Here is a 16,505-nt window from a genome sequence, read left to right as displayed (position 1 = left end):
AAGTTAGAAGAAAAGGCTTCTATAAACATCCTCAAGGAACAAAATAAACATCAGAAGAAACTGTCATATGTAATGATGACTGACAAAGTAGATAGACCTGTATATATCCAATCCTATCTTTTACTATCTATCTATGCATATGTATATAGATAGATTGGTCATCATCACATCACACAATATGCAATCATAAAAATCAGCACAGTGCAAAATAAATGACTTGACTTGATCATTTTGACCAGTGGGTCAAATACAGATTGTGTCTTCATCATTCTAGCATATAAAATCATTTTCACATAATACAACCACATAAAACATTTCTGATGGTCTGATGAGATCAGGTTATTCTTGTTAGTTCATTCCCCGCCTCTTCTGTCCCAGGGATTGAAACTGGCTGAACAAGATTTTGCACATACAGATTCTTTCAGACATCATGGAGGCAGGTGTATTTCTCCTGCTGCTGTTCCCATTGTTGGGGATTGGGTCGACTCTCAGCTTTTATGGAGACAGCATTAGTTTCATGGCTCCAGAGAAGGAAATGGATGGGACATTTAAGGTAATACAACATAAGTATATATGCTGAAACTTTCACTATATTCTTTTAATATTGAGATTTATCATGATAGTGAAAGATGGGCAATATGGATCACAACACAGATTAGTTTACACTCAGTGTAATAATGCATATTTTTAAAGTAGTGGCATTTGCAAAAAGATCCTTTTTAAAAAAAAAGAAATTAAGTAACCATACAGCCACGTCGCTAGTTCTGAAGAAACCTAATTGGAATGCAAAACACTTGCATACAATCCAAACTCTTGTGATGAAGAAAATAGTTAACACTTTCATGCATGTTGTACAGTAATTTCAAAGCTTTTCAATATTTTTGTGAGTAAAAAACTTCAGAAATCCCAAATGGTGGATAGTAATGAAAATGTGCCATCTCTGTATCTGTTAAAAGAAATATACAAGAAATGTGGGTTCATTTGTCTTTGTTTTCTGTCAGTTCTTGTGTTTGGACACATTCATTTTTGTAGTTAGGGTTCTGTGATGTCACCATGTCTAATTAAACGCAATCTAAGACAGGACAGGAGGAAGACCAACATATAGAGTGTGAAACAGTTAAAAACAGAAGAAATGAGGTTTTACATTTTTGTTTTTAATTAGGAATTTTATTAATTAGTTTATCAAGCATCACAGAGCTGAAAACATGGAGGAAATGCATTTACTTTCCTTCTCCTTTTTGTTTATTAAGAAGTGATAAAACGAGATATCTAAAATCCCCTGACTAAAACCTTTGACCCTGGAATGAAGCAACAGTTTTAAACCTGGTTTTATCTGATGTTTACATTTCTGTTCTGAAAACTACAGAAATCTGGTCCTTTCAAAATACAACTATAGAATAGCTTTCACAGATGTTATAGTTTCTACATTTATAAGCATGCAAGAAACAACAACGACTTGGGGAACAGGGGTTAGGGAGTTGTTGTTATTTATGATTTCAGCCCCACAAAAGTTGGTTTGAAATCATGAAGGAAATTGTTCAAAAACTTGGGGGAAAACTGTATTGACTTGAATATGCAAACAATGCAGATTTTTACAATGTGCACAGAAAATGTATTATTTTTTTTAAACCCTCTAGGTGACCTTTTATCACCGGCAGAATGGCAAAAGTAACTGTCAGGATCAGTCATCTTTCTCATGTGATAGTGGCGTATGTACAGGCTTTAACGAGTCGAGCGTCCTGCAAACAGACCAGGACAGCACAGGCCAAGGCCGCTGGTGCCAGTCTGAAGGACACACAACAGCAACCATCCTGACTAATAATGCCTCCTTGTCTCTGAGGTAAGTCCAGGGCACAATAACACAGCTTATCTGATTTATCGTTTGCTAGTTACTCTGGCGTATCTCACAGACTGAATTGAAGATTGTATTTAACAAGCATGATCTAGTACAACTTAAAAATGAAGAAGTTGAGAAAAGTCAGCCCACTTGCAGTGGGATCCGTAGTAAGTGGACTCGTACTGAGGACTGGCCGATACATTCTGAATTGTTACCCTATTATTTATTCTATAGGCTGATCAGAATTGATCTTTACTTTGAAAAACGATCTCTAATAACAAAGGCTTAAAATGAAAGTACACATCACACCCTGCATTTCCCACAGCACAGTATCTGTCAGTGTTGATTTGAGAAGTGATATTCATCTTCTCATTCCACCACGCTGGCTGACTGCCACGCTTGCTGGGACACTTGAATAGAACACAAGTTTGGCATTTGGAATATTTTTGTTGGTATGACAGCCCAGCCTTTTATGAGAAACGTCTGTGTGTGAACAAATAAAAGAACAAAAAGGGAGTTAACTGTAGGATCAGAATGGTAAAGGGATTAGTATAGTGCCTTTCTATTCTCACACACACACATTTAGATGTTGCTTTTAACGATACTTAAGCACATTTACACTCACTCACACTACGACGAATGCATCGAGGGCAGCTTCGGGTTCAGAATCCTGCCCAAGGACACTTCAACACATGGACAGAAGCAGCTGGGGATCAAGCCACTGACCTTCTGATTGGTAGACGACCTGCTCTGCTACCTGATACACAGCTGCTCCATATCAGCTCCTCATATTTTGGAAACACCAACAAATCACGAATAAATGCAAGTTTGTCTTGTAGTGATATCTTCACCAAAATACTCTCTTATCAAAGATGCATATAAAATCCAGACCAGAGTTTTTTCACTTCTCAGATGGCAGCCATTGTTGGTTCAAGTGACGCGTATAATTACGAGCAATGAAATGTTTCACCTCCTTTTCAGGAACTCTGGCTGCTGCTGGGTGTCTAATGTTGAAGGGAAAACCCAGTGGACAACATATGCTGAGCTGGACCTGGGAACTCGATCTGATACGCACACTGTCAACAGCTGTCCCGTAACAACAACAGTGTCTTCTTTGCGGTACATGCCATTTTTCTTATTTGATTCAACATAAAATCGTGAATCTGGAAATCTTACGTAAACATCACTCGATGATTAGTTGTTAAATTACTGTAATATGTACTAATATGATGCCTGTTCTTGCAGGGTGCCTCAAAACTGTTTTTCGAGGATTCGTATTCTGGCACATGATCCAGATGGAGATGAAGTGAAATGTCGCTTTGCTACACCTGGTCCCACAAACTTCGCTCTAGACGAGGTAATCCAGACCAAACGGGGGCTCTAATGACCTTCAATGTGGTCATCTGATGTAGCAATCATTATAGCATTGTAATCCACTAATTTTAGGCACAGCATTTTGATATATTAATCAAAATGTTGGTTTCATCAGGCCCAAACACATATTTTCTCCTGTTGCATCCATTGTTGCGTATGGATGTGAGAATGATCAAATTCTCGCAAAGAATAAAGTGAATGCCTGAGTGTATATGGCTCGAACTGTGGAAGACCTTTTTAAATGGCCAGTAAGACGAGATGAGTGCTATTATGAAAAACAGACAATTACCATCAAATGTTATGCAGCTGTTAACCCTTCTGGGTGTCAATTAGTGTCTGGTACCAGGACTCTGGCACCAGGACACTGGCAGCAGAGTCTCTGGGTCCTGTTGTATTATCACCGTTTGTTCTTTGTCACAGTGCAAAATGTACAAAAATGTACTTGTACATAGTGCATTTCTAATCAGTGAGCTACAGTGATTAGGTCAGGGGTATTTATAAAGGTAACATACTTAATGGACGCAAGGTTTCCCATTGCATTCATCAAGATGAGCAATAATTTATCTTTCAGTGGTTTTAATGCTTTGATTGATCAGTATGTTCTGCATGTTGACAATATAGTTGATGTAATAGATACAAATTTATAATAAACCCATTAAAAAAATCTAATAATTTAACCAACTATCTCCGTTAAGCTCATCTTGTAATCTCATTACAATCATTTGCATTTGCTTACTTGCAAAGAGAGAGAATGAAATCTTTTTTTTTAGACTTTAAAAATGTGTAAAAGAAGATTATTGTTATGCTTTAAGCATAAGATCAGCTCTAATAGTATGCCTTTGGATTTATTAGAAGCATGTGTTTATGCACTGATAATCTGAAGGACCTAAGGGGTGAATCACATATAAGTTAGCAGAAGTAGAATAGAACTTGTGCCGACTAGGCAAGTGATAAAAGAAAAGAAACAAAACTGACCAAATACAAAACAGATGACTACTTTGAAGTACTCGAATGATGGTAGGACAAGGGCACACAGGAGATCAGGTGATGCAGCAAACAGGAGTGACTAGTTGGACCAGATGAAACAGAAGAAATGAAACCAAAAGCAAAACGGTGACATAGTAACTATGTTTGGAATCCCGTCTGTTCCAAACTGATGTGTTTAATAAGCTCTGAGAAAACAGCACCTCTGTCATGTCCATTTGTTATTCGTGTCCCTTTAGACTACATGCATACTGACAAGTACAGGTGACATTGAGACTGGAATCCACGTGTTTGAGTTGATGTTAGAGGACTTCTCCACCAACAACATCACTTTGACCTACTCAGATGGAACATCGGTGTTTCGTGAGGCCTCTGGCATGAACTCACCTCCTCTCTGCAAAGTAAAGCTGCAGTTCTCAATTGAGGGTAAGTGATTCATAAAAGTACATGGTCAGTGCGACACAAACATAATACACGTCTCACCCCAAAAATACTGAATATATATAAACACAAGAGGAATATCATAAACAAAGTCATAAATATCACAAAAACTCCACAAGGTCATGTGAAAAAGGTATTTTAAAACATTACCATTAAAACTTTATGTGGTTTGGCGATTATAAAAACCAAAAAAATAATGACTCAATACAATGAGTCCCAGCCTCCCCTCGAATCATCTTTTATTTGTGTTATAAGAGTTTCTCACATGGTGTAACTTGTATATTGTATTCTGATCTTTCAGTTGAAAACAGCAACAAGTCTACCTATCATTTAACCCTGTTTATTAAATGTACTAAATAGTCTAAGAATATAAGAGTATACAGTTTAATATAAAATAGTATAATAGTATAATAAATATTCAAGACAAGTGAAATTTAAGTACAGTATTTGGATACATTTGTTTACTTTAGCTTCCAAAGTTGCTTCTAATGAACCTATCGCTTTAAAACCTGAACCATGAAATAACTGCCAGAAATCTTTAAGTTTTTGATAATGAAGTGTTTGTTGAATCTTTAGACAAAATATATAAAATTTTAATCTCCACATATGTGAGTTTTAATTTGTATCACATTTGCTACATAAGCCATATTTTTGCAATTTAGTGCTTAAAAACGTGTCATGCAATTTAAAGTAGAAGTAAAAAAAACAAATCACGCTGATGATGTAAAAGTCTCAAAAACACGTATCAAATATGACACGCTGGGCTTTAAAGGGTTACATTTAAATAAACAAAGAAATTACCTTTTTTTTTCTTAAGTTACACTTTGTCTCTGAAAAACTCAAATATGTTTCCTTTACGTTGGTGCTGACACAAGCAAGAGTCATTAATATCAGCAAAGCAAGGTTAACTGACTGGATAATTTATGACTTAACTGGCAGCTTGAGGACTGTCTCACGTTTTATTCTGATGTGGTGACTGACCAACCAACTCTAACTCAGAGAGGCCATTGTATGGCTGCACAATACCAGAAACTGTCAAGTCTCATAGAAACAGAACTTACATTCTTTCTGCCTTGTTTGTGTTTTAGTTCTCCTGCCAATACCAAACTGTGAAGCCGGTCATGTGCAGCCCATATTCTTGTACAGAACCCCTTCACACGGTGATATTCTTCATGCCACTGTGGGCCAGACATTCCAGCTTAATGCTGAAGCTGAAGCTCGCCATGCCAGGTGTTTACTTACTGAAATTATTAATTATGGCACTAGCTTTCCCTAAACAAACACCCTGTAATGTTGATATAATACTCAGAGAATTTCTGTGGATTTTGTGTGTGTGTGTGTGTGTGTGTGTGTGTGTGTGTGTGTGTGTGTGTGTGTGTGTGTGTGTGTGTGTGTGTGTAATGTTTATTCCTTTCCCTAAAGCATCCACGACTTCCAGGTCAGTGGCCCCCAGAACATGACCAAAGTGTTCAAAGACGATCTGCTCGGAAAAGCAGAAGTCACTCTCAGCTGGACACCACAGCTCAGTGACCTGTACAGATATGTCCCAGTCTGCTTCACTGCAGAGACAAATGACACGTGAGTGCCTTTATATAAAATCAAGCATTTTAAAACAATAAAGATTATTCACAAATGGAAAAAAAAAGGTAGACAGATGCCAATCTTCTCAGGAATGCAGTGGGGCAAAAAAGTATTTAGTCAGCCACCGATTGTGCAAGTTCCCCCACCTAAAATGATGACAGAGGTCAGTAATTTGCACCAGAGGTACACTTCAACTGTGAGAGACAGAATGTGAAAAAAAAATCCATGAATTCACATGGTAGGATTTGTAAAGAATTTACTGGTAAATCAGGGTGGAAAATAAGTATTTGGTCAATAACAAAAATACAACTCAATACTTTGTAACATAACCTTTGTTGGCAATAACAGAGGTCAAACGTTTACTATAGGTCTTTACCAGGTTTGCACACACAGTAGCTGGTATTTTGGCCCATTCCTCCATGCAGATCTTCTCGAGAGCAGTGATGTTTTGGGGCTGTCACCGAGCAACACAGACTTTCAACTCCCGCCACAGATTTTCTATGGGGTTGAGGTCTGGAGACTGGCTAGGCCACTCCAGGACTTTCAAATGCTTCTTACGGAGCCACTCCTTTGTTGCCCGGGCGGTGTGTTTTGGATCATTGTCATGTTGGAAGACCCAGCCTCGTTTCATCTTCAAAGTTCTCACTGATGGAAGGAGGTTTTGGCTCAAAATCTCACGATACATGGCCCCATTCATTCTGTCCTTAACACGGATCAGTCGTCCTGTCCCCTTGGCAGAAAAACAGCCCCATAGCATGATGTTTCCACCCCCATGCTTCACAGTAGGTATGGTGTTCTTGGGATGCAACTCAGTATTCTTCTTCCTCCAAACACGACGAGTTGAGTTTATACCAAAAAGTTCTACTTTGGTTTCATCTGACCACATGACATTCTCCCAATCCTCTGCTGTATCATCCATGTGCTCTCTGGCAAACTTCAGACGGGCCTGGACATGCACTGGCTTCAGCAGCGGAACACGTCTGGCACTGCGGGATTTGATTCCCTGCCGTTGTAGTGTGTTACTGATGGTGACCTTTGTTACTTTGGTCCCAGCTCTCTGCAGGTCATTCACCAGGTCCCCCCGTGTGGTTCTGGGATCTTTGCTCACCGTTCTCATCATCATTTTGACCCCACGGGATGAGATCTTGCGTGGAGCCCCAGATCGAGGGAGATTATCAGTGGTCTTGTATGTCTTCCATTTTCTGATGATTGCTCCCACAGTTGATTTTTTCACACCAAGCTGCTTGCCTATTGTAGATTCACTCTTCCCAGTCTGGTGCAGGTCTACAATACTTTTCCTGGTGTCCTTCCAAAGCTCTTTGGTCTTGGCCATGGCGGAATTTGGAGTCTGACTGTTTGAGGCTGTGGACAGGTGTCTTTTATACAGATGATGAGTTCAAACAGGTGCCATTCATACAGGTAACGAGTGGGGGACAGAAAAGCTTCTTACAGAAGACGTTACAGGTCTGTGAGAGCCAGAGATTTTCCTTGTTTGTTATTGACCAAATACTTATTTTCCACCCTGATTTACGGATAAATTCTTTACAAATCCTACCATGTGAATTCATGGATTTTTTTTTTCACATTCTGTCTCTCACAGTTGAAGTGTACCTCTGGTGCAAATTACTGACCTCTGTCATCATTTTAAGTGGGGGAACTTGCACAATCGGTGGCTGACTAAATATTTTTTTGCTCCACTGTAAATGTCCAAGGAAAATCATCCCAAAGCCAGACAATTCTCAGAGTGAAAAATTATAGCTTGCTTGGAAGGACTGGCAACATAGCTGCAAAGTTGTATGTGAATAAGCCATACAACTTCTGGAGCAGTGTTGTAAATGGTAAATGGTAAATGGCCTGCATTTGTATAGCGCTTTTCTAGTCCATAGGACCCCAAAGCGCTTTACACTACATTCAGTCATTCACCCATCCACACACACACATTCACACACTGGCGATGGCAAGCTACATTGTAGCCACAGCTGCCCTGGGGCGCACTGACAGTTGTTTAGACAGATGACACTAAAGTGGAGATTTGCTGAAACCCAAACACAGCATATTAGCAAAAGTGCCTCAGAACCATCAAGCACAGTGGGGAGAGCTGATGATTGAAGATGGTTTTGTAGCCACAGGACCTGGGCACCTTGCTGTCTTAGTCAACCATGAACTCCTTTGTATGTTAAAGTGTCCCAGAGTCAAATCTGACAATCAAAGCTTGGTGAAAACTGAGTGAAACAACACAATGATCCCAAGCACAGTGACAAAACTACAGCAGAATGGCTGAAAAAGAAAGAATCGTAGCTCGGACCACTACTCCATTGAAGTGCTGTGGTGGGACCTTACGGTTTTTCTTGATTGCTTTGACACACTCACAGCAGGAAAGTCCTTGTCACCACTTTGATGCAGCACATTTCCTCGTACACATTACACATTGTCACACACTGCTGTTGTTTCCACACATATTTTACTACCATGTTGATACCCTTCTCACTTGAATCTACAACTCATCAAAACAGTCACAACTCTAGATCGATCACTACTTCCCTGAAAGAGTAGTAATCTGGCCATTCTGCTGCTCACTGGATATTTTCTCATTTCAGACCTATAAACCCTAGAGATTGTTGTGCGTTAGCACATCGTACATCAACAATGTCTGAAAACTCACACCGGTCCGTCTGTTATCAGCAGCCATGCCATGTTCAGTCATCCTTCAGCAGACTGTCTTCACCACGTCTACATGTATAAACGCTTTGAGTTCGTGTTGATGTGAAAAGTTGATTAGATATTTGGATCACTATAATGAGCAGTCTTCAAGTCAACATTACATTTAAGCTTGCTCTTTCCATATTTTCACTTAAATATCTTCTTTCTTTTTTTGTCATTAAGCCAATCAGAGATGAGGTGTGTTGTTGTCTTGGTGACCCAAGCATCTACCACACAAGGTTAGTAAACACCTGCTCTCTCTCTTGACAAATGAGCAGTGCGTGTAATAACTAAGTGCCATGGCAACAGCACAAACACTGCTGGCCATTTGTTCACTTGTGGTTCTATTTTGCTTCCCATGAAACCTCTTAAAGTGACAGTACTCCCTCTTAAAAAAATACATAAAAACAAAACCTAAACAACTTTTAAAACAGTGTTTTTCTTCTGTTTATGTCCATTACATAAGTAAATGAATTGTTTGTTTGCATTTTCTTATTCAACCTGATTTCCAAAAGATTTGGCATACTGTAAAATAAGATCATTTTGAGTGAATAAAGTTGGGACAGGGCAATATTTACGTCTGTGTAGAATTTCCTCCTTTTTTAACAGTCCCAAAGATCAGTTGTTGGGAGTGTTGTCCCAGTCTTCTCTGATACATGATTCTAACTGCACGACAGACCCAAGTCTCATTTGTTGTGTGTTTCACTTCCTGTTATAACAAATGTATTTAGTTGGTAACTGCAGGCAGGCCAGTTCAGCACACAAACTCTTCTGCTATGAAAGCATTGCCGTTGTAATATATACAGGATGCATCATAACCTCTGTGTTGTTCAAATATATATGACCTTACCTGGAAAACATGTAATCTGTGTGGGAGCGTGTGCTGGTCTAAAACCTGTTTTTAATGTAATATTACCCCGAGGGCTTAGAGATCACAATCTTCCAATATCTCAGCAAGAATCTGAGTTTTCTCCAGATCCTTTTCATCTTTTAATATTATGTACTGTAAATAATAACAAATTTGGCCTGCAGCCTAATTACATTTGGCCCGCGAAGCCATACCAAATTCCTATTAGAGCTGGCCTACTGGTATTATACAGCTAATATATATATTGTTTAGTATTAAGCTTTGCTTGTTACATATTCAGTTTTTCAGCAAAACGTGTTTGAGTCCATAAGAAAAGATTCATTCTTATATCTGGAGGAATAAATATATTTCAATAAATATTAATGTTAGCCCGCGACTTTGTTCCAGTTTTGAATTTTGGCCCACTGTGTATTTGAGTTTGACACCCCTGCTCTAACAGTTTCAAAATAGTCCTCTAGCTATTATTTTTGTTGCCCTGTCTCTACTTTTTGCTGCCATCAAATTCAGTATCAGCTAATATTTGTCCTAAAATAGTAAAGTGGATCAGTTTAAACATGTAACATATTTTCAATGTGATTTTTATTTTTTTTTTGGATTTGCAAATCACTCCCTTTTGTTTTCAGTTTACAGGTTACACAGCACCTAGGCTTTTTTTAAAATTGTAAATCGAGGTTATAAATATACTGAATAAAATGTTTCATTTCTTAGATTCTTTTAAATAATGTAATTAAATGCGTTTTACAAGTATAAGGTAAACGTTAAACACAGTTTGATTGAGATGTAAATGCATACATGTTGGATATTTTAGATTTTGGTTTCAGTCCAGTATAATTTAGTGGTTTTCTGCTAGTTCTCTTCACAAACTGACATAAATTAACCCAAAGATATTTCCTGTACAAGTTTGTTTTAGTTTGATTTCAATATTATCTTTGTTATGTTTCAGTTTTATTATCTAATTAATATTGTTATTTTGCAGGTTTTTTCACATTTATTTGTAGCTTTTAATTTCATTATAACATTGACTCTTATAACTAAGTAAAATCACATTTGTTTCTTTGCGGTTTTCTTTTTTCCTTTGTTTTCTTCTTTTATAATAGCTTTTTATTTATTTTTTAATGATTTTGAATATGAATATGTAGTAATCGTATGATAAAATACTTTATTCCTAATAGGTAGCTAATATAGATTGTGCTGTTTACAGGCAAGGCCACTGTTCATTGCTCAGCCAATAAGATGACAGTAGCCCTTGATAAAGCTTCCATGCCTGGCATTGACGAGAACTTTCTCAAGCTGAGTGACCCTTCATGCTCGCTCACCTCCAACAGCACTCACATCATGGGTGCAATGTCCTTCAGCACTTGTGGGACAAAAATTGAGGTTTGGAGAAACATTTACATTTCTTTGTAGATAAAAATGTTTTTTTCATTAATGAACAGCAAAATTTGAGTTTGTAAAATAAGCCAGTTACTGTACGTCGCAACGAGAAGAATATTGCGGCTCGATACACTGAACAGAACAACATCACGACCGTTGTTCATTATCCTCACGGCAACTAATTGCTTTTCCTTTGTTTGTCTTAAATACAGGATAAAGGTGATTATATCATTTTCAAGAATGCGATCAACTCCTTTGAGCTGGCTAACGAGGTTATAACTCGAAGGAAGACAGTTAAAATCGGTTTCTCATGCCAGTTTCCCAAAGCCATCAGCATCTCCAATTACTACAATCTCCACAACGCTGACTACATTTTCACCGAGTCCAACTTCGGAAGCTTTGGCTACACTTTTGAAATTTTCCACAACAGCAGCTTTACAAACAGAGTGGAGGCTAGTGCCTATCCAGTACAAGTCAAGCTGCTGGAGACTATTTTTATGGGCATCCAAGCTAGTTCAGAATTACCAAACGTGATGTTGTTTGTTGAGTCATGCAAAGCCACTCCTGATAACAACCCTGAAAACAGCCTCTCGTACTACATCATCAGGAATGGGTAAGTGCTGATGCAAAAAAAGTGCTGTAAAATTTAAAAAATGCTTAAAATTCCTTACAACTAAATTGTCGATAATATTTTCACAGGAGTGTATTTTAGCTACATTAAATAGCAATACTAATTACTACAACTTACAACTATTAAATGTCATCTTCCATTTACATTGCTTCATACGATTGACCTAAACCTTCTTTCAGGTGTGTAGAAGACGAGACAGTAACAATTTACCCATCTAATAAAACTGCATTCAACTTCGGACTTCAAGCCTTTAAATTTACTGGAAACTATGACCAGGTAACTTTAGATAGCACCAAATACAAACCTCTAACCTATACAAAAATATTACTCACACAGTTATATACTGAAGAGTATATGCATAACAAAGAAAATCCTGATATCACTGCTTTCCTGCTGTTTTGTATCCAATTTCCAAGTGTGAAAAAGCTTGAAAAATTATTTTGGTACAGAATCAGCAACATTTTTAAACTTTGACTAATAACTATATACAGATATAACAAAGTTACCACTGACAAGTGAAGTGAACAACACTGGTATCACTTCATGCCATCTGTTCGTAAGGAGGAGACATTTGGGAGCAAATGAACATTTTGCCTTCAAGTGTAAGGATTTGAGCGAGTTAGAGAAGGGCCAAATTGTGATGGCTAGAACATTTCCAAAATTGCAGTAATTATCGGGTTATTGGTTTGATTAAACAGACAAAAGTCAAAAGTGCATGGCAGTTTGTTGAGTATTGGGGATCTGATCAGTCAGGGTGCCCATGCTAAACCCCATCCATCACTGAAAGTGCCAAGAATGGGCACGGAGCAATGGAAGAAGGTGGCCTGGACTGATGGCCGGGTGCCTGTGCGTCACCTACCTGGGGAACACCTGGCACCAGGATGCAGTATGGGAAGAAGGCAAGGCAGAGGCAGTGTGATGCGACAGACAATATTATGCTCGGAAACCTCGGGTTCAGTGAGACTGATTAGACAGTTGGATGAGTGATGAAAACTTTCCGTACAGGTCAGTTCTGCTTTGGCAGCGAAAGGGGGACCAAGACAGTATTAGGGAGGTGGTCATAATATTACGCCTGATCAGTGTACATGTAGTTTTTAAGTTGTGGCAACTACCTGGAAGCATTTCAAGATGGGTAACTGGTGGTTAGACAAGTGCTTGTTATTCCAAAGCCTTTACTCTTCCACATTACAGGTGTACATCACGTGCTCTGTAATCCTGTGTGAGCCTGAGAGTCCCTTTTCCAGATGTGCCCAGGGATGTCTGAAGGATCCATCACGCAGACGTAGGCGAGGCCTGAGCGGGGAGACGGGTAGACACTACATTACCCAGGGCCCTCTGCAGTTTGTTGGGCAGCCTTTTCCTGATACAGCAGAGAACAGTCAGGATGTTCTGATGGAAAGGAGCGGCACGCTTCCAGAAGGTTAATCCAAAATGTATCAATCTACCTGTTTGATTGCCTCTCTGCCTCCTTACTTGCTTGCCAGCTTGTCCAACTATCCATGTATTGATGTCTTTCAGTGAGTCCTCCACCAGCTTCTCCAGGCACAAAATCAAGTGAGGAAGGTTGGGAAATGAGGAAGATCTTCAGCTCCAACATCTCCACCGCAGTCTTTGCCAGCGCCTTCTTAGTGTCAGTGGTGCTGTTGGGCATTATGGCTCGTTACTACAGGAAGAACGGAAGAGCAGAAGACCGCAAAGTTCTCATAGCTTCAGAATGGGAGAACTAAACCCAGTATTTACTCACAATTGTGTTTGTCTCACTTTCACATGATCACTTTCTTCAAAGTCTGTCTTAAAACAAAATTGCATCAAAAGCTGCTAAACAACCCTTAAAAACATCTTTTCATCTGAAGAGATGGCAGACACCAGTCCTGCCAAAATACTCTCAAATACCGATAGCTATTATGAAGCTTTGAAGTTGTAAGTAGTCAAATATTTAAGTGAGTATCTTCTACTGTTATTCTTTATGTGATCTTTGATGGGATAATAACATGAATGGGTAAAAACGAATTTAGCAGATGCTCGTTTGATTTGAACTGCACTGTTAATATTTTTTGTGTGTGGACAGGTAGTAGAGTCAGAATTCATTTTGGATGAAGGCTTCACTAGGCGGCAGCAGCAGAGCCTTTCTACAATTGGTCCATGACGGTGGGACTTTAAGACAGACTTGCTTAATTATCTCTTTTTTTAAGGTGATTAGTCTATATGTGGTGTCGTGGTCGTCTAGTCCTCTAGACAAAATGATTAGTTCTGATAGGGGTTGCATGTTAACATATCTAATACCTGTGCACTCACCAAAAAGCACAGGCTTTAAAGTAATGTCAAGAACAATTTATGACAATTCACGACCTTCAGTTCAAAGCTCGTCTCAAAAGATTAGTTAGAACTTCAAAGCAACATTGTATTCAAAACTGGTTTTGCCAGATTTTTTCATGCCATTATAGCATCAACTTTCTGGAAATGTTCCGCTTTCTGATTCTCAACAAAAGCTGCCGGCTTCTCGGCCAGAAAGTGTCTTTTAGCAACTAGTTTATGTACTTTATAGGAGCTTTGTTCTGGGGTTTTTTCTTTTGCTTTTACAAAACATTATTGTTTAAGAAAAGATAGTGGTTTAGGCTAATATTTTGTTTAAAATACTAAGAGCTAAAAGCCTGCATGTTGAAAAATTCCCCTAACACTCCACTAGATTTGGTTCTCTTTAATTTAGACATACGTTTTCATAACTTTAAACAAAGAGTGAGATTAGCTGCAGATTCTGTGTTAGTGGCGGCGAGATTGGGGATTGTTTTGGCGTACATAAAAGAAATGGCCATCCTTCAAAGACAACACATTAATGTCTGTAATGTCTGAAAGTGTAATAATATGTAATTCTGTCATTTAATGGGATTTATTGGCAATAAATGGAATGCACTAGATTTAAATTCTACTTGAAATTGAAATCACATAATAAACACAATACTGGGTGTGTATGCATGTGGATTGTTATGTGCTTTCATTTATTTTATATAAAATCTGTTATTAACACCTGGAGGCGTCTTAAAAATGCATCCACCTTTGTGCTTAACGACAATAAATGTCCATTCCTCAAAAAGTGCTATAAAAACTTTATATATTCATATTTTTTTTCACTTTAAATTGGTCAGTCTTTTAAAACTACTTCTCCCTGAAATATTCATATAAAGTTTTAATAATATTTTCGTTGTTTTAACCCTTTAAATCCCAGTTTCATTACATGAGCGCCCTGTTTTTTTAGCCCCAAAAAACAAAAAAACTAAATATTTTCCAAAAAAAACATTTGAAGTAATATTTGATTGTTATTATAATTAGGCCTTTAGATGGACTAAAGATTGGCACCAAGAGTCATTTCGATCGCCTTTTATTTTTTTTCCAGGAGCGCATTTCATAAAATGCACACTATCGACCACGCCCAAAAAGTGCAATAAAAATATTAAATATTAATTTTTTTTTTAACTTTAAATTGGTCAGTCTTTTAAAACTACTTCTCCCTGAAATATTCATATAAAGTTTTAATTATATTTTCGTTGTTTTAACCCTTTAAATCACAAAAAAACTAAAAAAAAAAACTAAAAAACTAAATATTTTCCCAAAAAAACATTTGAAGTAATATTTGATTGTTATTATAATTAGGCCTTTAGATGGACTAAAGATTGGCACAAACAGTCATTTCGATCGCCTTTTATTTTTTTTTTCAGGACCAGAAAATGGTCTCCAGGCGGCAAATGCTCCTCCTCTAGGCCGAAATAAGTGCATGTTGCCGGGGTAAGTCGCGACGATCACCGGGGCACGATCACCGGGGACTGCTTTTTCCAGCCCACACGTCCGATACCACGTGACAACAAATACGTCATTTCCTGTTGACTAAAAAAAAAAAAAAATGCACCCTCTCATGGTCCTAGGGACCAAAAAATGGTCCGCACGATCAGCGGGCGAAGCCGCTGCTGCACGCCGGAAAAGAGGCGTCATTTCCGGCAGGTCTGTCCAAGCAGCCCGCTGTTTTCCAGCAGAGGTCAAATGTGAAGCAAGGGCGCCACCCGGTGGACAAATAAAAAAATTACAACTCTAAGGCCTGTAGTCCAAAACGAAACCCAAGCTGGAAACCTGACGACCCCTTTGACCGTATTTTTTCTGGCGTGAAAAATAGCGTTTATAATGGGTTTCAATGGGACAATTTTTGTCCAAAGGCATAAAGGTGGATGCATTGCTGTAGCTTAGCCATTTTAGGCTAATTTAATGAATTTACACCACAACAAAAAAAAGTAAAAAAAAAAATCTTTGACAAATTTGGCTTTAATCCACTCAACACAGTGAAAATGGTTTAAAACTAAAAATTCAAAAGACAATAAATGTCCTTAAGACCCTCCAGGGGTTAAGTGGGCTTGTTTATTTGGACATGAATGAAAATCCAAGCCAAAGTAAGATTGATGATCTGGACAGATTCTTAGAACATGGCCTTGGCAGCATCTGACCAATCACAGAGGGGCCTTTCATAAGTCATATGACTCTTATTTCACAGAAAATTTTCAGAATTATCCCAATTATACCACATACGTCAGAGATCTTATGATGTGGTGATTTAAAAAAATCCCAAGATCATAAAAATATACCAATAAACAGCAATTTCTTCAGTTAATATGGTGATTTACATATTTTAATTCCAGTTAATATTTTTATCACTGGGTACGCTCTCAGTGAAA

The 16,505-nt window shown here is 38.2% G+C and overlaps 1 protein-coding gene across 1 annotated transcript; it reads left to right on the top strand.

The window, feature by feature from the left end:
- The first annotated feature begins 428 nt into the window (after nucleotides 1-428).
- LOC146679199 (scavenger receptor cysteine-rich domain-containing protein DMBT1-like) lies at nucleotides 429-14,767 on the top strand. The gene is made up of 13 exons (XM_085409020.1): nucleotides 429-553; nucleotides 1,638-1,840; nucleotides 2,819-2,956; nucleotides 3,083-3,194; nucleotides 4,435-4,621; nucleotides 5,725-5,866; nucleotides 6,059-6,214; nucleotides 9,101-9,156; nucleotides 10,987-11,162; nucleotides 11,372-11,772; nucleotides 11,970-12,066; nucleotides 12,982-13,210; nucleotides 13,309-14,767. The coding sequence occupies exons 1-13, from the start codon at nucleotides 431-433 to the stop codon at nucleotides 13,515-13,517; spliced, it is 2,229 nt and encodes a 742-aa protein (XP_085265146.1). The 5' UTR covers nucleotides 429-430; the 3' UTR covers nucleotides 13,518-14,767.
- The last annotated feature ends 1,738 nt before the right edge of the window (nucleotides 14,768-16,505 follow it).

Source organism: Rhamphochromis longiceps, linkage group LG1 (assembly GCF_057381845.1).
Source record: "Rhamphochromis longiceps isolate RC_006_pf linkage group LG1, R_longiceps_female_GT1.1, whole genome shotgun sequence".
Classification (NCBI taxonomy): domain Eukaryota; kingdom Metazoa; phylum Chordata; class Actinopteri; order Cichliformes; family Cichlidae; genus Rhamphochromis; species Rhamphochromis longiceps.
The sequence above is the reverse complement of the archived record's forward strand: the minus strand, read 5'-3'. Positions and strand labels throughout refer to the sequence as shown.

Coding starts and splice junctions, on each gene's coding strand:
- LOC146679199 (XM_085409020.1), top strand. CDS start 431: ATGGAGGCAGGTGTATTTCTCCTGCTGCTGTTCCCATTGTTGGGGATT. Junction 2,957..3,082: donor ACAACAGTGTCTTCTTTGCG/GTACATGCCATT, acceptor CTGTTCTTGCAG/GGTGCCTCAAAACTGTTTTT. Junction 12,067..12,981: donor TTACTGGAAACTATGACCAG/GTAACTTTAGAT, acceptor TCCACATTACAG/GTGTACATCACGTGCTCTGT.